This window comes from Mustela nivalis (genome assembly GCF_964662115.1).
Source record: "Mustela nivalis genome assembly, chromosome: 15".
Taxonomy (NCBI): domain Eukaryota; kingdom Metazoa; phylum Chordata; class Mammalia; order Carnivora; family Mustelidae; genus Mustela; species Mustela nivalis.
Window position 1 is genome coordinate 2890202 of NC_139034.1, and position 26620 is coordinate 2916821.

A 26620-nucleotide genomic window follows, 5' to 3' on the forward strand; every position below is an offset into this window, starting at 1 on the left:
TGGATCCTATTAGCTAGGATCTTGCTGAGAATTTTGGCATCCATATTCATCAGGGATATTGGTCTGAAATTCTTTGTGATGGGTTCTTTGCCTGGTTTGGGGATCAGGGTAATGCTGATACTCATAGGAGTCTGGAAATTTTCCTTCTGTTTCTATTTTTTGAAACAGCTTCAGGAGAATAGGTATAATTTCTTCTTTGAATGTTTGGTAGAATTCCCCAGGGAATCCGTCAGGTCCTGGGCTCTTGTTTTGGGGGAGGTTTTTGATGACTGCTTCACTCTTGTTACTGATTATAGGTCTATTCAGGTTATCAATTTCTTCCTGTTTCAGTCTCAGTAGTTTATAGGTTTCCAAGAACGCATCCATTTCTTCCAGGTTGCTTAATTTATTTTCATAGAGATGTCAATAATACTTTCTGATAATTATATTTATTTCCTTGGTGTTAATTGTGATCTCTCCCCTTTCATTCATAATTTTATTAATTTGGATCCTGTCCCTTTTCTTTTGGTAAATCTGGCCAATGGTTTATCGATCTTATTAATTCTTCACAGAACTGGCTTTGAGTTTCATTAATGTGTTCTACTGTATTTTTGGTTTCTAATTCATTGATCTCTGCTCTAATCTTAATTATTTCCATCCTCATGCTGGGTTAGGTTTAATTTGTTGTTCATTCTCCAAATCTTTAAGGTGTAAAGATAGTTTGTGTATTTGGAATTTTTCTGGTTTTTTTTGAGTGAGGCTTGGATAGCTATGTATTTCCCCCTTAGGACCTCCTTTGCCATATCCCATAGGTTTTGGACCGATGTGTCTTTGTTCTCATTGGTGTCCATGAATTGATTAAATTCTTCTTTGATTTCCTGATTGGCCCAAACTTTCTTTTTTTTTTTTTAAAGATTTTATTTATTTATTTGACAGAGGGAGAGAGATCACAAGCAGGCAGAGAGGCAGGCAGGGTGGGGGGCGGGAAGCAGGCTCCCCGCGGAGCAGAGAGCCCAACGTGGGGCTTGATCCCAGGACCCTGAGATCATGACCTGAGCAGAAGGCAGAGGCTTTAACCTACTGAGCCACCCAGGTGTCCTGGCCCAAACTTTCTTAAGCAGGATGGTCTTTAGCTTTCAAGTGTTTGAATTTTTTCCAAACTTTTTCTTGTGATCAAGTTCCAGTTTCAAAGCATTGTAGTCTGAGAATACGCAGGGAATAATCTCAGTCTTTTGGTATTGGTTGAGACCTGATTTGTGACCCAGTATGTGGACTATTCTGGAGAAAGTTCCATTTATGCTTGAGAAGAATGAGTATTCTGCTATTTTAGGGTGAAATGTTCTGTGTATATATATATGAGGTCCATCTGGTCCAGTGAGCTTTTGTTGCTTTGTTGATTTTCTGCTTACTTGATCTGTCTGTTGCTGAGAGTGGAGTGTCAAGGTCTCCTACAATTAATATATTATTATCAATATGTCTATTTTGGTTAACAGTTGGCTTATGTAGTTGGCTGCTCCCATGTTAGGGGCACAGATATTTTACAATTGTTAGATCTTCTTGTTGGATAGAAACTTTAAGAATGATACAGTGTCGTTCTGTATCTCTAACTACAGTCTTTAGCTTAAATCTAATTTTCTGATAATAAGAATTGCTACCCCAGTTTTCTTTTAAGATCCATTGGCATGAAAGATAGTTCTCCATCCCTTCACTTTGTCTGGATGTATTTTAAGGTTCAAAATTAGTCTCTTGTAGACAACGTGTGGATGGGTCCTGTCTTTTTATCCAATCTGCAACCCTGTGCTGTTTTATGGGAACATTTAGGCTGTTCACATTGAGAGTGATTATTGACAGGTAAGATTTGATTGTCATCATGTTGCCTGTGAATTCCTTGTTTCTGTGGATTGTCTCTGTATATTTCTGTTCTATATCACCCTTGGGGTCTTTCTCCTTTTATGGACCCCCTCTTAATATTTATTGCAGGGTTGGCTTAGTGGTCACATATTCTTTCAGTCTCTGATGGTCCTCTAAGCTTCTTATCTTTCCATCCATTCTGAATGACAGCCTTGCCAAGTAAAGAATTCCTGGCTGCATATTCTTCTCATTTAGTACTCTGAGTATGTCTTGGCAGCCCTTTCTGGCTTGCCAGGTCTCTGTGGGTAGGTCTGACATTATTCTGATGTTCCTCCCTCTGTACATAAGGAATCTCTTCCTCCTAACTACCCTTAAAATGGTTTCCTTGGTTCTAAGATTTGCGAGTTTTACTACTACATGCCTGGGTGTTGGTCTGCCCTCACTGATCTTGTGTGTCCTCTTTGCCGCTAGGACACAATTATTTGTTTCATTCCCCAGATTAGGGAAGTTCTCTGCTATGATTTGGTCAGATAAATCTTCAAGTTCTCTGTCTCTGTCTCTGTCTGTCTCTCTCTCTCTCCACCCCACCCCCTCAGGGATCCCAGTAATTATGACATTGGAACATTTCATGGCATCATTTATTTCTCTAATTCTGTTTCCATGGATTTTAAGCTCTTTGTTCCAGACCTCCTCCTGCTCCTTCTTTTCTGTCAGTTTGTCTTCGAGATCACTAATTTGTTTTTCTGATTTATTTACTCTGTTAGAGTACCTAGATTAGAATGTACCTCACTGATAGCATTTTTAAGTTCTACCAATCTGCTCTCACTGCTGCCCTTAATGAATCTATGTGCATTGTCTTCTGCTACCTTGGGGTCTATTTTCTGACAAATGGAGATGCCACTGTCTCTGGGTTTTTTCTTTGTTGAGAGTTCCTCCTCCTAGTCATTCTGTTGTGGTTGGGCAGTGTACAGCCAAATATATCAACCATTATCCAGGCAATGTGTACCCTGGGAAGGTTCAGAGCAATCAGAATCACCAAAAATAAAAATTAAAAAAGCCAAAATGAGCCCCAAGAATAAGATTTATCAAGTATAAAAACAAAAACAAAGAGATCCGGGGGGAAAAAGCAAAATTTTAAAAAGGGGAAAGGTGAGAGGAGGGTGGTTATAATCCCTCAATGTGGGGTGAGTTCTTACTGGGTGTATTTTACCCAGTCCTTACTGGGTGGATTTTATCTTTGTTAGAGAATTCAACTTCCCAGAGATACAGGGAAATGAAAACTGGTGTGTATATATGTCTCTCTCTCTCTCTATATATATATAGAGAGAGAGAGAGAGAATTGAATAGGGAAAGAAGGACTACATTGAAGCTTATATCTATGTATATGTAAGAAAAGAGGAAAAAAATATAGGTATGAAAAAGTTCAAATTAAAAAGTTACTATTGAATATGTTGTATTAAACATCTAGTTGAGGGGCGCCTGGGTGGCTCAGTGGGTTAAACATCTAGTTGAAATGATAAGTAGGTTAAAAAAAAATCATGAGAAAGAATTTAAAAAGAGAGAAATTGTATCTAAGCAATATATAGGCTGTGAGGCACTACACCGTTTTCTCCCTCGTGTTGGGTTTTACGGTTTTATGGGGCCTCTGTGGTGTTTGTCCTCTTGTTCTTTCAGCTTTTCTTTTGGGGGCAGAGCCTGCTGCGTTGTTTTTCAGTCAGTGCTGCTTGGGCGGAGTTGCCCTGTCCCCTATCAGGGATGGGCTCTATGGAAACGGGTTTTTCAGGCTTTTGTTCTCTGGCAACTTTTTGCACCTTTTCTGAGTACCAGAGCAAAGTAAACTGTCCGCACCCAATCTTCACCTCAGAGAGAAGCCACAGTCTGCTTCTCTCTGAATCCTCCAGAACACACAGACTCCACCTCTGCTAGCACAGTTGAATACCACAGCATCCCATAGATGGTACACTCCCCAGGTGACACTCACACTCCCAGTGGTCAATGGAGGCCCCCAATTGTTTCTGCACCCCTGTGCCACCAAAACTGCAAGCAGTACTGGTCTGGATGAGCCTAGCCCCAGCGCCTCAGTGCCTGCATTTCCTGGGACCATGGCCTCCAGTCCAAACCAAGTCCTCTCAGTGAGGTTGGTGGCAGAGGTGGCAGCCAGCCCCAGGGACCAGAGACTCAAGTCCACACCGAGCCCTATTAGGTGCAGGCAGGGGAACAGCTATGGCTGGTCCAGGGACCGTAGGCTTAGATCCTTGCTTACGGATGCCTGACAATTGTCTCTGAAGCCCCTTTGTTCTGTTTGAGCGCTGTTATCAGTCCCTGTCTTGCAGCCACTGGTCTCCAAGCTATTGCTGGTTCCCAAGCACAGGACACATTTGTGCTGGGGTATTACTTTCCAGTGGCTACCTTTGGTGGCTCCCTCCCTCTTCTGTTTATTTTCACGTATCTGTCTTTGCAATCCCAACTCCATCCTGTATGATGATCCTCTGCCCCCATAGAGAGCCAGATGTATATAATCTTATATCTCAGGCTGATTTCATGGATTTTCAAAGTGGCTTTGTAGGTTTCTAGCTAAATTTAGGGAACCAGTTGAGATGGAGTCCCCCACTTCTCCCGAAGTAGGTATATCCTGACTTTACACTTCAATTCCTTGATTATTAGTGAAATTGAGCACTTTTATATGCTGATTTATCAGCTTCTCTCTCTTTAATAGATCCCTTCAAATCCTTTGTACATTTTCCTTTTGAATTGTCTTTTTCCCAACTTGTAAGAATACTTCATATGATGGGATATTCATACTTTGTCCAGTATATCCTATTTTCTCCCAGTCTTTCACTTTTAATTTTATTACATTTAGCCATTCAGAAATGTTTCTTTTAGTCATTTTTCCCCCTCCTTCATGGTTTCTAGGTTTTCTTTGGTTAGGCAGACCTTCCCATCCTAGAGTTATATATGTGTTTTCTGTACTTCTACTGTGTTTAATATATATATACACACAAACACACATATGTAATCTAATTTATATGGTATAACATAGGCATATAACTTTTTTCTTTAGAATGAAGAAATACTGTTTGTTGAATAATCCTATTTCATTGAAATGCCCCCTTGTATTCTGTATTAAGTTTGCATATAAATGTGGCTGTATTAATAAATTCATTTATTATGCTGGTACCCTAGCATTTTAATTACATTAGCTTTATGCTCTGGTGGGATAAATCTCTACTGAATGGTATGTTAAAATTTTTATAATTCTTGGATAGTATATTTTCCATATGAACTGTAGAATTGTGTTAATTTTTTGTGTTTTACATTAGTTATATTTAGGATATTAAATTTTTGTCTAAGAGTTTGAAATGATTTTCCATTTAATCTGTTTTTGTTGTATGATCCCAGTAAATTACTTGGTTTTCTTTTCTTAGAACTTACATTTTTCTTACTAAATTTATTCCTAAGTATTATTTTAGGTTTTGAACATAACTGGAAATGTCATTGTGAAATTTTACAGTAGATTTTTAAAGTCTTTTTACAAGTATATTCTGTAGAATATGGTAGAATGAAGTGTTTTAATGTTCTATTTAAGTAATAACTGCTAGAGTAGATTTCTTAAAAAATTAAAATAGGGTAAAAACATCATACATATATAATTTTTTTCTTTGAATGAGAAGTTTACTATGAATGGCACACTAGTTTGAATTCTGGATAAACAGAATTTATGAATGACTAGTTTTTGTTTTTATTATTATTTTGTCCTAAGATTGCTACAACTATAAATATGAGACAAGGATACTATCCAACAGATGGATGTATCAAAGAAGATTCTTTTATGGAAAAACTGCAGCCTAAAAAGTATGTTTTATGTGTACTTATTTCAGTATTTGAAGTTCAGTGTATTTCTGAAAGGATAATTGTAGCATCACTGATAAAATATCATTTTTAGATAAGTGTTGATAGAGTACGCTTTATAATTTTTTAAAAATATAGTTGACATATTACATTATTTTCAGGTATACAACATAGTGATTCAACTTCTCTATATGTTTTACTATGCTCACCACAAGTGTAGCTACCATCTGTCACCTACACTATTACAGTATCATTGATTACATTCCCTGTGTTGTACTTTTATTCCAGCGACTTTTTCATTCCATCTGGAAGCCTATATCTCCCATTATAGAGTGCTCTTTTATAATTTGTCTTAACTATTAGTGAAATGGAGACTCCAGCTCCTAAAAAAGCATTAGTTTGTCCTTATTTAGTGTGGGGTGGGGGGAGAGTGCAAGAAAAGCTGAGAATGTCATTCTAGCAAAAGTTAGTGGTGCTTGCTGAGAGTTGTGGCTTTCAAAAGGTGTTAATTCTTAAGAGTATCATGAGCATGATATAGTAGAGGACTTTAGAAAGGTGGTTTGAGAGATGATTGATAAAAGAAAGAGTAATAATTTGGGGGTTCTTTTACTCATTTTCCTTTCTTCAATAGGATTTTGTATACATATATATATTAATAAAGTTCTTTATTTTTTATTGCACTTACTTATTTTTTTTAAGATTTTATTTATTTATTTGACAGACAGAGATCACAAGTAGGCAGAGAGGCAGGCAGAGAGAGAGGGGGAAGCAGGATCCCTGCTGAGCAGAGAGCCTGATGCAGGGCTCCATCCTAGGACCCTGCGACCATGACCTGAGCCGAAGGCAGAGGCTTAGCCCACTGAGCCACCCAGGCGCCCCTACACTTACTTATTTATGTCTCTCTCTGCTAGTCTATAAGCCCCTGTAAGGGCATGGACCACATTTTTACTGCTTTCTACATTCCTGCTGCTAGATACAGTAAACATGTAATAAATGTTTGTTAGATGAAATGCCATGATGTTTTGACATTTTTATGGTTTTTCTGAAATCATGTTTCAGTACTAGATAAATTTATATTTAGGGTTGACTATGGGATGGGATGGGATGGATTACAGTGAAAAAATAGTAAAAAGTTTTACTTTATAACTTCATAAGAGTTAAGAGACTTCCAGTTAATTCATGGAGACCCTACTCAGAAGGCAATTATATTTTTGTATAATTTTGACTCTTTAGAGCATATTTAACATAGTAATAAATTACATGGGAAATAAAAGAAACACAGGAAACTTTCAAGGAACAACCTCATTTGAAACCTTTCAATTTTGTTAATGACACCAAGCATCAGTAAATCACCCCATTTCCTCATAACTTCTTCATTTTGCCCCCTGCAGACTGTAATTTTCACAATATCTTTCATATCCATCATTTGTATTTCATTTTTACTATCCTATTTAATTCTTACTCTTTTTGACTACCTCCTTAACACTTCCTTACTCTTCCCTGCTCCATGCTTCTTTATTGCCTACCTAAATAAAACCAAAAATTTTTAGACTACCATTCAGTGGCTTTTCACATTACTGATGCAACTTCTCTGTCTGGACATACATGGGTGCTTAGACAGAAACCAAAATAGTTACAGCTATCTCTTTAGGTAGTAAGCCACTTAGTCTGGCAACTGGTTATTGACAGGACCAGTGGAGTTCAGCCTTACTGAATGCCCAAACCCTATATTTGTATTCCACTGGCCATTTCCTCCATGCATTCTGAATGAAATGATTAGAGTAAATCATTAGGAATCTTTATGGCTCCATGTGAGTCATGGGCCACAACAAATTTGAGTACATACGGCAGTCCAGCAAAGGTAGATTTTAAACAATGAGTGGTATGAATTGTGGGGACAAAGGTTTACCCTCTCCAAAGGAGGTGGCCCCTTTTTAGCTCTAGCTAGTTATCTTTTTTATTTTTTTAATTTTTTTAAAATTAAATTTATTTATTTTCAGCGTAACAGTATTCATTATTTTTTCACCACACCCAGTGCTCCATGCAATCCGTGCCCTCTATAATACCCACCACCTGGTACCCCAACCTCCCACCCCCCTGCCACTTCAAACCCCTCAGATTATTTTTCAGAGTCCATAGTCTCTCATGATTCACCTCCCCTCTAACTCCCCATGTCCTCCATGCTATTTGTTATGCTCCACAAATAAGTGAAACCATATGATAATTGACTCTCTATGCTTGACTTATTTCACTAGCTAGTTATTGCTGTGTGCTAAGACTAAACCAGTGTTGCCAATCTTCCTTTTTATTTCCTCAAGAGAAGGTAGAGATCTGGACTTCTTTGTGAAATTTTCTAATTTTTTAAACCTATACAAGTTAAATCTGATTATATTCCTGTCTAAATATATATAATATCCAGGGTGGTTATAAAGTAAAATTTCACTTTCAGAAATAAATGAATCCATTTTTAAAAACTCAAATTTTTTCCAAATTATGGTTTTTTTTAATTCTCCATGTCAAGTATACTTACATTAGAAACTCCTATTCCCTAATTTCAGTAGAGTTTTATTTAAAATAGTTGTTTATGTGTTGAGGAAGAAGTCTGTTTAAAAATAATGTATTTCCTTCCTGATTTATATTTTAATTTATATTTAATATTTTGAAACAGGGGGATGCCTGAGTGGCTCAGTGGGTTAAGCCCTGCCTTCTGCTTAGGTCATGGTCTCAGGGTCCTGGGACCAAGCCCCGCATCGGGCTCTCTGCTCAGCGGGGATCCTGCTTCCCCCTCTCTCTGCCTGCCTCTCTGCCTACTTGTGATCTCTCTCTCTCTGTGTCAAATAAATAAATAAAATCTTAAAAAAATTTGAAACAGGAATTGAAAAATGTACTCCTAAGGGCTTATGCATTCACATGTTTTCAAGAACATGAATATTCACTTTTCAAAGTAATGAATGTTTAAAAATTAAAGTCTGTTTTTTTCCTCTATAAGGGTAATGGTTAAACGTACTTTCTTCTATAAACTATTACAGGCTTATGATTAAGTTATTTAGCAAACATTTATCAAAAGCTTACTGTGTGTTAGCCAATATGGGAATATAAAGATTAAAAAAAGGCAAAAACTCAGAATGCCTGGGTGGTTCAGTCATTTAAGCATCCACGTTTAGCTCAGGTCATGATCCCAGGGTCCTGGGATCGAGTTCCACACCAGGTTCTTTGCTCAGTGGGGAGTCTGCTTCTCCCTCTGCCTGCTGCTCTCCCTGCTTGTGTACTTAAGCTCTCTCTCTCTGACAAATAAATAAAACCTTAAAATAAGCAAAAACTGTAGCATGTTTAGATAAGAAATGAAACTAATTTTTTCTTTGCAAATTACCTAGTAAATTTATTACCTTTTTGCAAATTATCTAGACCCATAAGCATATTATATTAATAGCAGGCATTGGTGTATAAGTAATTGAGCTTAAAGACAGTTGAATGACTGTAAACTTCTCTACCAAAAAACATCAGCTAAGGAGAGGTAATTAGGAGATGAGGAGAGGTAAATTGCACAGTTTATACTATAGAATTTTATTTTATTTTTTTTAGGGATTTGCTAAGAAGCTGAATTCTTGGTAAAATTAAGTTTTGTTTTTAAAGATAATATTTATTTGACAGAGAGAGAACACAATAAGAGAGGGAACACAAGGAGGGGTAGTGGGAGAGGAAGAAGCAGGCTTCCCACTGAGCAGGGAGCCCAGTGCGGGGTTTCATTCCAGGACCCTGAGTTGGGATCATGACCTGAGCCAAAGGCAGATGCTTAACGACTGAGCCACACAGATGCCCCTTAGTAAAATTAAGTTTTATATGGAAGCATATTTAGCCATGGTTTCCCTCTCTTTGGATGATGACTGAGACATCATGGCTGATGACAGTTCTCAATGACTGAGAACTCATTGTAATTGTTATTAAAAGTTGTCATGTGAATTATTTATGATAGTAACAATCAGAATAGAAGTTTAAAATGTGGTATTTAAAATAATGTACTTGACATTTTTCAGGATAAAGATTTGTTCTCAGGACTTTAAAAAGACTTCTGATCAGCTAACTATTGGTTTAGAACATTCAACACCCACACACAGGACTATTTTGAACTCCTCATCTCTAATAGCGGTATGAAAAAATGTTACTCATGAAGTAAGATTTGGCTTCCAAACATTTTTACTTTGTGTCTGGTAGTTTTACTCTTCTCTCCTCTCAAGGTTGCTATAATTACAGGGGTTTTTTTAGAAGCATAAAGGTGAGGTAAACCTACATTTTTTACTTGAATCTCTTATTCTAAGTATGCTTGAATAATTCTCATTTTTCCTGAGGCAAGCTGTTCTCCCTTTGACCAGTTCTATTAGTGTTCCTAATATTTAACCATATGTAGCTTCTTCCCTTTGAACCTAGTTATTGAATCTAGATAATATGAAACTTGTGTAAAGTACAGGTTTCTAAATTCTCAATGTAATTTTTCCAGTCATTTTAATGGCAGCCAAAACGCCTAGTTAATTCACCGTGTTGATGATGATGTTATTGTTGGAAGACTGAATTTCAACTTTTTCTATAACTTTAAATAATGTATTTAGTTTAAGATCAGAAATAGAACAAATTCCAAAATGCTATTATTAAAGATATCTTTAATGAACTAGGGAAAGGGAGAAATCACTTGATCTTGATATCTTTTAAGTTTTAACATAGCCAAATTATAATCTTCTTTAAGAACATTTTTTAGTGCGTACATTAATTACCATGATACATTTTCCAAGATAGTTTTAAGTTGAAAAAAGATTACACAAAATATACCATTTTCTCAAAAAGTTATCTAAAAAAAAGTCTGAAATACTATAATCTCTAATCAAAATGCTAGTAGTTTTTAAATTTCTGGATATAAGATTAAGTGTCATTTTTGTTACTTGGTTTCTCTCATGGTCTGTGTTACATTTGTATTCAAAATTGTAGCTTGGTATGTTTGCAACTAATATAATGTATATAAGCATCTATTTTTATATTTTTTATTTTATATTTGTATGTGGACCCTCTTCCCCTTCTTAGGAAACTAAAACTGCAGAAGAAATTGATGAAGCATTGAAGATAGCAGGCTATAGTTTTGAGCAATTAAGTGTTGCTGTAAAAGTAAGCATTTTAAATGATTAAATTCTGTAGTGAATTAAGGCATATTCTCTTTAAATGTATATATTTGGGTGTATATTACTGAAGTTAGAGCTTAGCACTAAGTTACCGAGCATGATAATCCAGTAACAGAGAAACATACAAAAGAATAGAAAACTTCCATGGCCTGCTAGGATTGGTCTTTTGGCATTGTTATGTTAGTGGACTGAAATTGGAGCACTATTAAGGAACCATGATTTTTTTTTTTTTTTTTGCTGAATTTTGAGCTGAATTTTGTCTCAGAAGTATTACAGACCATCTTTCCAACATTGCTCATTAGTTGGCTGTATACCCTTACAGAAAGAATCTTATTTTCTTTCCTCCTTTACCCCATCTCCTCCCAAAAGAGACTCACTTGGTGACAAAGAACAAGCTCCTAAGCACCCAGCAACAACAAATTTGCAACAAAGAATATAGCTGAGGGATGCCTGGGTGGCTCAGTCATTAAACATCTGCCTTTGGCTCAGGTCATGATCTCGGGGTCCTGGGATCGAGCCCCACATTGGGTCCCCTGCTTAGTGGGGAGTCTGCTTCTCTCTCTCCCTCCTCCCCTGCTTGTGTTTCCTTTCTCACTGTCTTTGTCAAATAAATAAACAAAATCTTTAAAAAAAATATATATATATATATAATATATATATATATATACATATATCTGATACAGGAGTTAAGACTTCAACATGAGTTGGTGGGGTGGCAAAAAGTAACAGTCTGCTCTCTAACCACCCCCCCAGGTTTGTGTCCTCTAAATGCAAAATATATTCACCTATCTAATCTTAGATCCATCCCAACGTAGTCTTAAATCTATTCTAGCATCAAGTCCAAAATCTCACCTAAATATCTTCTAAATCAGGTATGGCTGAGACTCAGGATATGATTCATTTGGGGGTAAAATTCCTCTCCAACCGTGATCCTGTGAAACTAGATAATTAATCTGCTTCTAATATTTTGGTTGGACAGGTATAGTATACACAGACATTCCTGTTTTAAAAGGGGGGAAATGGAAGGGAAAAAAAAGGATCAGAGATCTCAAGTAACAATTCTTTGTTCAAAAAATGCAAACATGTGGAATATTTAACATTTTATTTCAAGTATGTTTAGTATTATGTATTAAGTTTTTATCATTTAAGGAATCCTACCAGAGAGAAATTCAGCTATCCAGAATGACTCTTCCTATAATGATAAAAAGGATTAAGAAGTTTAGAAAACTTAGTGGATTTTCTAAGTCTTTTTACCAGTTTATCAGTGCACAGTGCCAACAAAGATGTGATCTTGATGACAAGTACAAGGATTTAAAGTCGAACCTTGTAACTTATTCCATTTTTATCACCTAATCTTGTCTTGTATGGCTACTTTGAAAAGTTCAAAAAGTACCTTTTAATTTTAAAATTATTTGAACAGTACAATTTCTATAAAATAAAAATACCAAATTAGATCTTTGTATTATGTTCTTCCCAGATGCTGGAACATATACACAATCAAACAAAAGAGGAAACAGTCAGTCTTATAGAGGTCCTAGAGAAACAGTTTGATCAACTTTTTACTTCTCTTGATTCCAGGTAATAAGTTAAAAATACAGACTCAGTGAAACTGAAGTTTTTAACATGAACTTGTCACTTTGGTTCTTTGTATAGATTGAAGTACTGAGTAACTTTTAAGCAAGTTTGGAAGGTTTGGGCAATCCCTACAGACTGATGTCTACAGCTTGAAAATGAGGAAAAATTAGTACATTTTAAAAAATGTTTGGCCATTTACCATCTGGTCCTATAGCTAACTTTTAAATAAATAAGCCTCTTTCTTAAAGAAGCACAGAAAATTACTTTCAAAATCTGCAAGAATTTCACTTGGGAAAATGCAGTGCTTTTTCTCATTCATCACTCCATTTTCTCATACGTTTATTTGCATCAAAGCAAGTAATACTCTATTACTTTCTGACATTCATTTCTTTTTTTTCTGACATTCATTTCTAAACAAATACCACATAGTTGCATATCTATTACTTTAAAAATTCTTTGATATATATGATCTTTAATAATTTTTAATCTCATTTTTCATTTCAAGAAATAAGAACATAAAAGTTTTGATGTGACAAAAAAAAAAGTATCTTTAATAATGGTGCCTGTCCATTTGACCCTTAGTTCTTTTTCTTTTTCTTTTTAATCCCATCAAGATGCAAAGGACATAGGCTCAATATACTGTCAGTGAATTGGTTAATATTCTTCCCTATTGATGCTATCTCACATATGGTCTTTAATTGTAACATTTAAGTTATAAGTCATGTGCATGTATTTTAAACATTCTTATAGTGGTAAAATGTACATTAAAAGATTACCTTTTTAATCATTTTTTAAGTGTCCAGTTTAGTGGCATATGATAATTTTATGTTTAATTTTTTGAGGCAACATCAGGGTTTTCTAGTGTAGCTATACATTTTACATGCAGTTTCTCATATTCTCACCAACAATGTTTTCTGGAGTTTTGTAGTAATCATATCCTAATGGGTATGAAATAGTATCTTGTGATTTTGATTTGCATTTTATGTTGAGTATTTTTTCATATGCTTATTTATTGCTTATTTACCTATCCTCTTTGAAGAAAAGCCCTTCAAGTCTTTTCTTTTGGGTTGGAATATTTTGTTGCGGGGTTGGAGTTCTACATACACTAGGGATACAGTCCTTTATCAGATATGTCATTTTCAGATATTTTCTCCCATTCTGTGGGTTCTCTTCTCACTCTTTTTTTTTTAATTTTTTATTTTTTATAAACATATATTTTTATCCCCAGGGGTACAGGTCTGTGAATCGCCAGGTTTACACACTTCACAGCACTCACCAAAGCACATACCCTCCCAATGTCCATAATCCCACCCCCTTCTCCCAAACCCCCTCCCACCAGCAACCCTCAGTTTGTTTTGTGAGATTAAGAGTCACTTATGGTTTGTCTCCCTCCCAATCCATCTTGTTTCATTTATTCTTCTCCTACCCCCTTAACCCCCCATGTTGCATCTCCACTTCCTCATATCAGGGAGATCATATGATAGTTGTCTTTCTCCGCTTGACTTATTTCACTAAGCATGATACGCTCTAGTTCCATCCATGTTGTCGCAAATGGCAAGATTTCATTTCTTTTGATGGCTGCATAGTATTCCATTGTGTATATATACCACTTCTTCTTTATTCATTTATCTGTTGATGGACATCTAGGTTCTTTCCATAGTTTGGCTATTGTGGACATTGCTGCTATAAACATTCGGGTGCACGTGCCCCTTTGGATCACTATGTTTGTATCTTTAGGTTAAATACCGAGTAGTGCAATTGCTGGGTCATAGGGCAGTTCTATTTTCAACATTTTGAGGAACCTCCATGCTGTTTTCCAGAGTGGCTGCACCAGCTTGCATTCCCACCAACAGTGGAGGAGAGTTCCCCTTTCTCCGCATCCTCGCCAGCATCTGTCATTTCCTGACTTGTTGATTTTAGCCATTCTGACTGGTGTGAGGTGATATCTCATTGTGGTTTTGATTTATATTTCCCTGATGCCGAGTGATATGGAGCACTTTTTCATGTGTCTGTTGGCCATCTGGATGTCTTCTTTGCAGATATGTCTGTTCATGTCCTCTGCCCATCTCTTGTTTGGATTACTTGTTCTTTGGGTGTTGAGTTTGCTAAGTTCTTTATAGATTCTGGACACTAGTCCTTTACTGATATGTCATTTTCAAATATCTTCTCCCATTCTGTCAGTTGTCTTTTGATTTTGTTAACTGTTTCCTTTGCTGTGCAAAAGCTTTTGATTTTGATGAAATCCCAATAGTTCATTTTTGACCTTTCTTCCCTTGCCTTTGGCAATGTTCCTAGGAAGATGTTGCTGCGGCTGAGGTCGAAAAGGTTGCTGCCTGTGTTCTCCTCAAGGATTTTGATGGATTCCTTTCACACATTGAGGTCCTTCATCCATTTTGAGTCTATTTTCGTGTGTGGTGTAAGGAAATGGTCCAATTTCATTTTTCTGCATGTGGCTGTCCAATTTTCCCAGCACCATTTATTGAAGAGGTTATCTTTTTTCCATTCTACATTCTTTCCTGCTTTGTTGAAGATTAGCTGACCATAGAGTTGAGGGTCTATTTCTGGGCTCTCTATTCTGTTCCATTGATCTATGTGTCTGTTTTTGTGCCAGTACCATGCTGTCTTGATGATGACAGCTTTGTAATAGAGCTTGAAGTCCGGAATTGTGATGCCACCAACTTTAGCTTTCTTTTTCAATCCCTTTGGCTATTCGAGGTCTTTTCTGGTTCCATATAAATTTTAGAATTATTTGTTCCATTTCTTTGAAAAAGATGGATGGTACTTTGATAGGAATTGCATTAAATGTGTAGATTGCTTTAGGTAGCATAGACATTTTCACAATATTTATTCTTCCAATCCAGGAGCATGGAACATTTTTCCATTTCTTTGTGTCTTCCTCAATTTCTTTCATGAGTACTTTATAGTTTTCTGAGTATAGATTCTGTGCCTCTTTGGTTAGGTTTATTCCTACGTATCTTATGGTTTTGGGTGCAATTGTAAATGGGATTGCCTCCTTAATTTCTCTTTCTTCTGTCTTGTTGTTGGTGTAGAGAAATGCAACTGATTTCTGTGCATTGATTTTATATCCTGACACTTTACTGAATTCCTGTACATGTTCTAGCAGTTTTGGAGTGGAGTCTTTTGGGTTTTCCACATATAATAGTACCATCTCATCTGGAAGAGTGATAATTTGACTTCTTCTTTGCCGATTTGGATGCCTTTAATTTCCTTTTGTTGTCTGATTGCTGAGGCTAGGACCTCTAGAACTATGTTGAATCGCAGTGGTGATAATGGACATCCCTGCCGTGTTCCTGACCTTAGCGGAAAAGCTTTCAGTTTTTCTCCATTGAGAATGATATTTGCGGTGGGTTTTTCATAGATGGCTTTGATGATATTGAGGTATGTGCCCTCTGTCCCTACACTTCGAAGAGTTTTGATCAGGAAGGGATGCTGTACTTTGTCAAATGATTTTTCAGCATCTATTGAGAGTATCATATGGTTCTTGTTCTTTCTTTTATTGATGTGTTGTATCACATTGACTGATTTGCGGATGTTGAACCAACCTTGCAGCCCTGGAATAAATCCCACTTGGTCGTGGTGAATAATCCTTTTAATGTACTGTTGAATCCTATTGGCTAGTATTTTGGTGAGAATTTTTGCATCTGTGTTCATCAAGGATATTGGTCTATAGCTCTCTTTTTTGATGGGATCCTTGTCTGGTTTTGGGATCAAGGTGATGCTGGCCTCATAAAATGAGTTTGGAAGTTTTCCTTCCATTTCTATTTTTTGGAACAGTTTCAGGAGAATAGGAATTAGTTCTTCTTTAAATGTTTGGTAGAATTCCCCCGGGAAGCCATCTGGCCCTGGGCTTTTGTTTGTTTGGAGATTTTTAATGACTGTTTCAATCTCCTTACTGGTTATGGGTCTCTTCAGGCTTTCTATTTCTTCCTGGTTCAGTTGTGGTAGTTTATATGTTTCTAGGAATGCATCCATTTCTTCCAGATTGTCAAATCTGTTGGCGTAGAGTTGCTTATAGTATGTTCTTATAATAGTTTGTATTTCTTTGGTGTTAGTTGTGATCTCTCCTCTTTCATTCATGATTTTATTTATTTGGGTCCTTTCTCTTTTCTTTTTGATAAGTCAGGCCAGGGGTTTATCAATTTTATTAATTCTTTCAAAGAACCAGCTCCTAGTTTCGTTGATTTGTTCTATTGTTTTTTTTTTTTTGTTTCTATTTCATTGATTTCTGCTCTGATCTTTATGATTTCTCTTCTCCTGCTGGGCTTAGGGTTTCTTTCTTGTTCTTTCTCCAGCTCCTTTAGGTGTAGGGTTAGGTTGTGTACCTGAGACCTTTCTTGTTTCTTGAGAAAGGCTTGTACCACTATATATTTTCCTCTCAGGACTGCCTTTGTTGTGTCCCACAGATTTTGAACCGTTGTATTTTCATTATCATTTGTTTCCATGATTTTTTTCAATTCTTCTTTAATTTCCCGGTTGACCCATTTATTCTTTAGAAGGATGCTGTTTAGTCTCCATGTATTTGGGTTCTTTCCAAACTTCCTCTTGTGGTTGAGTTCTAGCTTTAGAGCATTGTGGTCTGAAAATATGCAGGGAATGATCCCAATCTTTTGATACCGGTTGAGTCCTGATTTAGGACCGAGAATGTGATCTATTCTGGAGAATGTTCCATGTGCACTAGAGAAGAATGTGTATTCTGTTGCCTTGGGATGAAATGTTCTGGATATATCTGTGATGTCTATCTCATCCAGTGTGTCGTTTAAGGCCTTTATTTCCTTGTTGATCTTTTGCTTGGATGATCTGTCCATTTCAGAGAGGGGAGTGTTAAAGTCCCCTACTATTATTGTATTATTGTTGATGTGTTTCTTGGATTTTGTTATTAATTGGTTTATATAGTTGGCTGCTCCCACGTTGGGGGCATAAATATTTAAAATTGTTAGATCTTCTTGTTGGACAGACCCTTTGAGTATGATATAGTGTCCTTCCTCATCTCTTATTATAGTCTTTGGCTTAAAATCTAATTGATCTGATATAAGGATTGCCACTCCTGCTTTCTTCTGATGTCCATTAGCATGGTAAATTCTTTTCCACCCCCTCTCTTTAAATCTGGAGGTGTCTTCGGGCTTAAAATGAGTTTCTTGGAGGCAACATATAGATGGGTTTTGTTTTTTATCCATTCTGATACCCTGTGTCTTTTGACAGGGGCATTTAGCCCATTAACATTCAGGGTAACTATTGAGAGATATGAATTTAGGGCCATTGTATTGCCTGTAAGGTGACTGTTACTGTATATGGTCTCTGTTCCTTTCTGATCTATCACTTGTAGGCTCTCTTTTTGCTTAGAGGACCCCTTTCAATATTTCCTGTAGAGCTGGTTTGGTGTTTGCAAATTCTTTCAGTTTTTGTTTGTCCTGGAAGCTTTTAATCTCTCCTATTTTCAACGATAGCCTAGTTGGATATAGTATTCTTGGCTGCATGTTTTTCTCGTTTAGTGCTCTGAAAAATATCATGCCAGCTCTTTCTGGCCTGCCAGGTCTCTGTGGATAAGTCAGCTGCCAATCTAATATTTTTACCATTGTATGTTACAGACTTCTTTTCCCGGGCTGCTTTCAGGATTTTCTCTTTGTCACTGAGACTTGTAAATTTTACTATTAGGTGACGGGGTGTGGGCCTATTCCTATTGATTTTGAGGGGCGTTCTCTGAACCTCCTGAATTTTGATGCTCGTTCCCTTTGCCATATTGGGGAAATTCTCCCCAATAATTCTCTCCAGTATACCTTCTGCTACCCTCTCTCTTTCTTCTTCTTCTGGAATCCCAATTATTCTAATGTTCTTTCGTCTTATGGTGTCACTTATCTCTCGACTTCTCCCCTCGTGGTCCAGTAGCAGTTTGTCCCTCTTTTGCTCAGCTTCTTTATTCTCTGTCATTTGGTCTTCTGTATCACTAATTCTTTCTTCTGCCTCATTTATCCTAGCAGTGAGAGCCTCCATTTTTGATTGCACCTCATTAATAGCTTTTTTGATTTCAACTTGGTTAGATTTTAGTTCTTTTATTTCTCCAGAAAGGGCTTTTATATCTCCCGAGAGGTTTTCTCTAATATCTTCCATGCCTTTTTCGAGCCCGGCTAGAACCTTGAGATTGTCATTCTGAACTCTAGATCTGACTTATTACCAATGTCTGTATTGATTAGGTCCCTAGCCTTCAGTACTGCCTCTTGTTGTTTTTTTTTTTTTTTGTGGTGAATTTTTCCGTCTTGTCATTTTGTCCAGATAAGAGTTATGAAGGAGCAAGTAAAATACTAAAAGGGTGGCAACAACCCCAGGAAAATATGCTTTAACCAAATCAGAAGAGATCCCAATTTGTGAGGCGGGAGAAAGGGGATAAAAAGAGGTTCAAAAAGGAGGAAAGAAAAAGAAAAGAAAAAAAAAAGAAAGAAAAGAAGAATTTAAAAAAAAGAAAATGAATAAAGAAAAATATAAAAAAGAAAAAATATCTATATTAGATAAACTAGTTAAAAAACGTTAAAAAAGAAAAGGGTAAAAGTTAAAAAGAAAATTTACCAGAAGTCGAGGAAAAAAAAAAAAGAAAAAAATTAAATTAACTGCAAGACTAAAAAAAATCACAGGGAGAAAGCCATGAGTTCCGTGCTTTGCGTTCTCCTCCTCTGGAATTCTGCTGCTCTCCTTGGTATTGAAACTGCACTCCTTGGTAGGTGAACTTGCTCTTGGCTGGATTTCTTATTGATCTTCTGGAGGTGGGGCCTGGTGTAGTGATTCTCAAGTGTCTTTGCCCCAGGCGGAATTGCACCGCCCTTACCAGGAGCTGGGCTGAGTAATCCGCTGGGGTTTGCTTTCAGGAGCTTTTGTTCCCTGAGCGCTTTCCGTAGAGTTCCGGAGGACGGGAATACAAATGGCGGCCTCCTGGTCTCCAGCCCGGAGGAGCCGAGAGCCCAGGGCCCCACTCCTCAGTGCGCCCTCAGAGAACAGCGCCCACTTACTCCCGTCTGCCTGACCTCTGGCTGCGCTCTGAGGTCACCGAGCCTGTGGCTGGTTCAAGGTAACACCGAGCTGTGAGCTTACTGTCGGCTCTGTCTCTGTAGCCAGTTTTCCCGTTCCAATACCCGCAAGCTCTGCGACACTCAGATACCCCCGATCCTTCTGTGACCCTGCGGGACCTGAGGCCACACTGACCCCACGTGGGCTTCACCCCGGTTTAGCCTCTGGAGCGATGTCCCTCAGTGGAACAGACTTTTAAAAGTCCTGATTTTGTGCTCCATTGCTCCGCCTCTTGCCGGGAGCCGGCCCCTCCCCCCGGCGTCTATCTGCCCATTGCTTTGGATTCACTTCTCCGCCGGTCCTACCTTTCAGAACGTGGTTGTTTTTCTCTTCCAGAATTGCTGCTGTTCTTCTCTTCGAACTGCCGATGGATTTTCAGGTGTTTGCAATCTTTAGATAAGCTATGTAGCTGATCTCCTGCTAGCTGAAGTAGTCTCAGCCTGCTACTTCTCCGCCATCTTGACTCCTCCCCGCCCTTTACACTCTTTTGATAGCATTCTTTGACCCACAAAAGTTACTGATAGTCTGTTTATTTTTGTTGGTGTTGTTGCCTGTGCTTTTGTATCATAGCCAAGAAATCATGCTGAATCTAGCATTATAAAGCTTTTCCCCTGTGTTTTCTTCTAAGAGTTCTACAGTTTTAGCTCTTACATTTAGATCTTTGATTCATTTAGAGTTAATTTTTATATATGGTATAAGAGAAAGGTCCAGTTTCATTCTTTTCCATGTGAATGTCCACTTTTTCTGCACCATTCATTGAAAAGATGGTCTTTTTCTCCATTGAATGGTCTGGGCATGCATGTTAATACTGTTAACCATAATACTGTTAACCATGCAAAGGTTTATATCTGAGATGTCTTATTTTATTCCACCGGTCTATCTGTCCTTATGTGAGTAGCATCCTTTTTTAACAATTTTTTATTTTTCATAAACATATATTTTTATCCCCAGGGGTACAGGTTTACACACTTCACAGCAACTTTCGATTATAGCTAGCTTTGTAGCAACTTTGGAAATCAGGTTGTTTGAGCCCTCCAACTTTGTTCTTTTTCAAGTTTGTTTTGGCAGTTTGGGGTCCCCTGAGATTTCATATGACTTTGAGAATGGGTTTTTCTATTCTGCCTGAAACATCACTAAAATTTTAATAGAGATTGCATTGAATTGTAGATTGTTTTGGGTAGCATTGTCAACAATATTAGGTCTTCCAGTCCATGAATGTGGGATGTCTTTCCTCTTATTTGTGTCTTCTTTCATTTCTTTCAGCCGTCTGGTATGGTGCATAAACATACAAGTCTATTACCTCCTTGTTTAAGTTTATCCCTAAGTATATTCTTTTGTATTCTATTTTAAAAGAATTATTTTCTTAATTTCCTTTTTAGACTGTCAGAATATAGAAATGCATGGGGGTTTTGTGTATCGATTTTGTTCCTACATTTTTTCTGAATTCATTTATTAGCCCTGCAAGTATTTTTTGGCCTACTTAGGGTTTTGTACATATAAGATCACGTTATCTGCAAAAATGGATAATATTACTTCTTTTCAATTTGGATGTCTTTTACTTACTTTTTCTTGCCTAATTACTCAAGCTAGAACTTAATAGTGATTTGTTAAATAGTGGCAAAAGCGTACATCCTGATCTCGTTTCCAATTTTAGTGAAGAAATAACAGCTTTTCCTCAGCTTGCTTAGCTGTGGGTTTTCATATATGGCCTTTATGTTGATGTGTTTTCCCTAAATTCCTAGTACATTGAGGGTTTTTATAATTAAAGGGTGCTAAAATATGTCAGATCCTTTTTCTACATTGATTGAAGGGATCATATATGGAATTTTTACTACTTCTTGCTGTGGTATATAACATTAATTGATTTTCATGTGTCAAATCATCCTTATATTCTAGGAATAAATCCTACTAGGTCATGATGCAGTATCCTTTTAATATGCTGCTGAATTTGATTTGTGCTAATACTTTTTTGAGGATTTTACACTGATTGATGCTCATAAGAGATAGTTGTCTGTAGTGTTCTTGTAGTGTCTTCATATGGCTTTGATAATGTTTACCTCATAGAATGAGTTAGGGATTGTTCCTACCTGTTCGATTTTTTTGAAAGGGTTTCAGGAACATTGGTGTTAATTCATCATTAAATTTTTGGTAGAATTCATAAGTGAAGCCATCTGGCCCAGGGATTTTCTTTTTGGAAGGTTTTTGATTGCTGATTCAATTTCCTTATTTGTTATTGATCTGTTCAGAGTTTCTATTTCTCCCTTAGTCCGTATTATAGTGTGTTTTAGGAATTTGTCCATTTCATCTAGATTATCCAATTTCTAGGCATGCAGTTGTCTTTAGTACTTTCTTGTAATCCTTTTGACTCATAAAATTGGTCATCATGTTCCCACTTCCTTTTTGATTTTACTAAGTTGATTCTTTTTTTCTTTGTGTAAAGAGTTGTCAATTTCAATTGAAAAGAACCAACCTTTCTAGAAATCAACTACAAGAAAAAAATTGGAAAGACTCGAAATACATAAAGGTTAGAAATATGTTACTAAACAAATCGAAGAGGAAATAAAACAATTTAGGGAAACAAATGAAAATTAAACACAGTGGTCTAAAATATTTGGGATATAGCAAAAATAGTACTAACAGGGAAGAATATAACAATTCAAGCCTCAAGAAGCAAGAAAAATCTTAGGGTGCCTGGCTGGCTCAGTCACTGAAGCATGTGACTCTTGAACTTGGAGTTCTAAGTTTGATCCTCACATTGGGTATAGAGATTACATAAAAATAAAATCTTAAAAAAAAAATGAACTTAGGGGCACATGGGTGCCTAAGTATCTGCCTTTGGTTCAGGTCATGATCCCAGGGTCCTGGGATCAAGCCCCCCATCAGGCTCCCTGCTCAGCGAAGAGCCTGCTTCTCTCTCTCCCTCTGCTGTTTCCCCTGTTCATGTGCGCACGGGCTCTCTCTCTCTTTCTCTCTCTCTCTCTCCCTCTCAAATAAATAAATAAAATCTTTAAAAAAAGAATTTAGAATTGACAAAAATCCCAAACAACCTAACCTTACAGTTAAAGGACCTGGAAAAATAACAAATGAAGCCTAAAGACAGCAGAAAGAAGGAAATAATAAAGATTAGAGCAGAAATAAATGATATAGGAACTTAAAAAAACAATTGTACATCATTGAAATGGTTCTTTCAAAGAACCAACTTTTGCTTTCATTAATTTTTTTTCTCCTTTTTTTAAAATTTTCTAGTTCCTTTATCACCACTCTAATCTTTATTAGTCCTTCCTTGCACTAGAGTTTGGTTTAGTTTTTATTTTTCTAGTTCCTAGAGCATAAAGTTAGATTGTTGATTTGCCATTTCTTTTTTAATGTGTTTACAAATGTGAATTTCCATTTAACACTGCTATCACTATCTTGTTAATTTTTGGCCATTCTAAGGTGTAAGGTGGTATCTCAGTGTGGTTTTGATTTGAATCTCCCTGGTGGCTAATGATGATGAACATTTTTTCATGTGTCTGTTAGCCATTTGTATGTCTTCTTTGGAGAAGTATCTGTTCATATCTTCTACCCATTTTTTGACATGATTATCTGTTTTTTGAGTGTTGAGTTTGAGGAGTTCTTTATAGATCTTGGATATTAGCCCTTTGTTGTAGATCTTGGATATTAGCCCTTTGTCTGTAGTGTCATTTGCAATATCTTCTTCCATTGAGTGGGTTGCCACTTTGTTTTGTTGACTGTTTCCTTTGCTGTGCAGAAGCTTTTGATCTTGATGAAGTTGCAAAAGTTCATTTTTGCTTTTGTTTCCTTTGCCTTTAGAGACATGTCTTGAAAGAAGTTGTTGTAGCTGAAGATGAAGAGATTACTGCCCATGTTCTCTAGGATTTTGACAGATTCCTGCCTCACGTTGAGGTCTTTTATCCATTTTGAGTTTGTTTATGGTGTAAGACAATGGTCAAACTTCATTCTTCTATACATAAGCTGTCCAATTTTCCCAGCACCATTTATTGAAGAGACTGTCTTTTTTCCACTATATATTTTTTCCTGCTTTGTCGAAGATTAGTGAACCAAAGAGTTGTGGGTCCGCATCTGGGCTCTCTACTCTCTCCCCCTGGTCTGTGTGTCTGTTTTTGTGCCAGGTCATGCTGTCTTGGTGATTACAGCTTTGTAGTAAAGCTTGAAATCAGGCAACATGATGCCCCCAGTTTTGTTTCTCTTTTTCAATGTTTCCTTAACAATTTGGGGTCTCTTCTGGTTCAATACAAATTTTAGGATTGTTTGTTCCAGCATTTTGAAAAATGCTAGTGGAATTTTGATCCAGATGGCATTGAAAGTATAGATTGCTGCAGGCAGTATAGATATTTTAACAACGTTTATTCTTCCAATCCATGAGCATGGAATGCTTTTCCATCTTTTTCTGTCTTCTTCAGTTTCTTTTGTGAGTGTTTGTAGTTCCTTGAGTACAGGTCCTTTACCTCTTTTATTCCCAGGATCTTATGGTTCTTGGTGCTATAGTAAATGGAATCAATTCTCTAATTTCGCTTTCTACAGTTACTTTGCTAGTGTATAAGAAAGCAACCAATTTCTGTTACACTGATTTTGTGACCTGCCACATTACTGAATTGCTGTATGAGTTCTAGTAGTTTGGGGGTGGAGTCTTTCAGCTTTTCCACATAGAGTGTCATGTCATCTGCGAAGAGGGTGAGTTTGACTTCTTCTTTGCTCATTTGAATACTTCTTAATTTCTTTTTGTTGTCTGATTGCTGTTGCTAGGACTTCTTGTACTATGTTGAACAACAGTGGCAAGAGTGAGCATCCTTGTCTTGTTCCTGATCTCAAAGGCTATCAGCTTTTCCCCATTGAGAATGATATTCGCTGTGGGTTTCTCATAGATAAATTATGAAGCTAAGGAATGTTCCCTCTATCCCTATACTTTGAAATATTTTAATTAGGAATGGATCCTGGATTTTGTCAAATGCTTTTTCTGCATCAGTTAAGAGGACCATGTGGTTCTTGTCTCTTCTCTTATTGATGTGTTCTATCACATTGATTGATTTGCGAAATGTTGAACCACTCCTCCAACCCAGGGATGAATCCCACCTGGCCATGGTGGATAATCTTTTTAATGTACTATTAGATCCTATTAGCTAGGACCTTGTTAAGAATCTTGCCATCCATATTCATCAGGGATATTGGTCTGAATTTCTCTTTTTTGATGGGGTCTTTGCCTGGTTTGGGGATCAGGGTAATGCTGGCTTCATAGAAAGAGTCTGGGAGTTTTCCTTCTGTTCTATTTTTTGAAATAGCTTCAGGCGAATAGGTATTATTTCTTCTTTGAATGTTTGGTAGAATTCCCCCAAAAATTCATCAGGTCCTGGGCTCTTGTTTGGGGGGAGTTTTTTTATTTTTTAAGATTTATTTTTGTATTTGACAGAGATCACAAGTAGGCAGAGGCAGGCAGAGAGAGAGGAAGGGAAGCAGGCTCCCTGCCGAGCAGAGAGCTGGATGCGGGGCTCAATCCCAGGACCCTGGGATCATGACCTGAGCTGAAGGCAGAGGCTTTAACGCACTGAGCCACCCAAGCACCCCTTCGGAGATTTTTGATCACTGTTTCAAACTTGTTACTAGGTATTATTCTATTCAGGTTGTCAATTTCTTCCTGATAAATCAGTCTTGGAAGTTTATAGGTTTCTAGGAATGCATCCATTTCTTCTAGGTTGCTTAACTTATTGGCATATAACTGTGGACAGTAATATCTGGTGATTGTTTCTATTTCCTTGGTGTTAGTCATGATCTCTCCCCTTTCTTCCATAATTTTATTAATTTTGGGTCCTCTCTTTTCTTTTGGGTTAGTTTGGCCAGTGGATTATTGATCTTATTGATCCTTTCAAAGAACCAACTTGTAGTTTCATTGATGTGTTCTGCTGTATCTCAGACACTTCTCCAAAGAAGACGCATAAATGGCTAACAGACATGTGAAAAAATGTTCGTCATCATTAGCCACCAGGGATATTCAAATCAAAACCACATTGAGCTACCACCTTACACCAGTTAGAATGGCCAAAATTAACAAGACAGTAAACAAGTGTTGGAGAGGATGTGGAGAAAGGGGAACACTTTTACACTGTTAGTGGGCATGCAAGTTGGTGCAGCCACTTTGGAAAACAGTGTGGAGGTTCCTTAAGAAATTAAAAATAGACATATATTTTTATCCCCAGGGGTACAGGTCTGTGAATCACCAGGTTTACACACTTCACAGCACTCACCAAAGCACATACCCTCCCCAATGTCCATAATCCCACCCCCTTCTCCCAAACCCCCTCCCCCCAGCAACCCTCAGTTTGTTTTGTGAGATTAAGAGTCACTTATGGTTTGTCTCCCTCCCAATCCCATCTTGTTTCATTTATTCTTCTCCTACCCACTTAAGCCTCCATGTTGCATCACCACTTCCTCATATCAGGGAGATCATATGATAGTTGTCTTTCTCTGCTTGTAAAAAAAAAAAAAAAAGAAAGAAAGGACAAATACCCAACTTTTGTAGCAGCATGGACGGGACTGGAAGAGATTATTATGCTGAGTGAAATAAGTCAAGCAGAGAGAGTCAATTATCATATGGTTTCACTTATTTGTGGAGCATAACAAATAGCATGGAGGACATGGGGAGTTAGAGAGGAGAAGGGAGTTGGGGGAAATTGGAAGGGGAGGTGAACCATGAGAGACTATGGACTCTGAAAAACAATCTGAGGATTTTGAAGGGGTGGGGGGTGGGAGTTTGGGGTACTAGGTGGTGGGTATTATAAAGGGCACGAATTGCATGGAGCACTGGGTGTGGTGAAAAATAATGAATACTGTTATGCTGAAAATAAAAAATAAATTAAAATAAATAAATAAATAAATAAAAAGTTAAAATCAAAAAAAAAAAAAAAATTAAAAATAGAGCTACCCTATGACCCTGCAATTGCACTGCTGGGTATTTACCCCAAAGATACAGATGTAGTGAAAAGAAGGGCCATCTGTACCCCAATATTCATAGTAGCAATGGCCACAGTCACCAAACTGTGGAAAGAGCCAAGATGTCCTTCAGCAGATAAATGGATAAAGAAGATATGGTTTATATATACAATGGAATATTA

General features: G+C 37.2%; 1 protein-coding gene across 1 annotated transcript in view; it reads left to right on the forward strand.

Annotated features, from left to right (window-relative positions):
- RNF17 (ring finger protein 17) overlaps positions 1–26620 on the forward strand; it is a 166636-nt gene that overhangs the window by 9137 nt on the left and 130879 nt on the right. Inside the window, exons 3-6 of the mRNA XM_082701632.1 lie at positions 5591–5682; positions 9714–9825; positions 10750–10830; positions 12322–12422. Coding sequence (XP_082557758.1) covers positions 5591–5682; positions 9714–9825; positions 10750–10830; positions 12322–12422 — 386 coding nt within the window. The remainder of the gene's footprint in view (positions 1–5590; positions 5683–9713; positions 9826–10749; positions 10831–12321; positions 12423–26620) is intronic.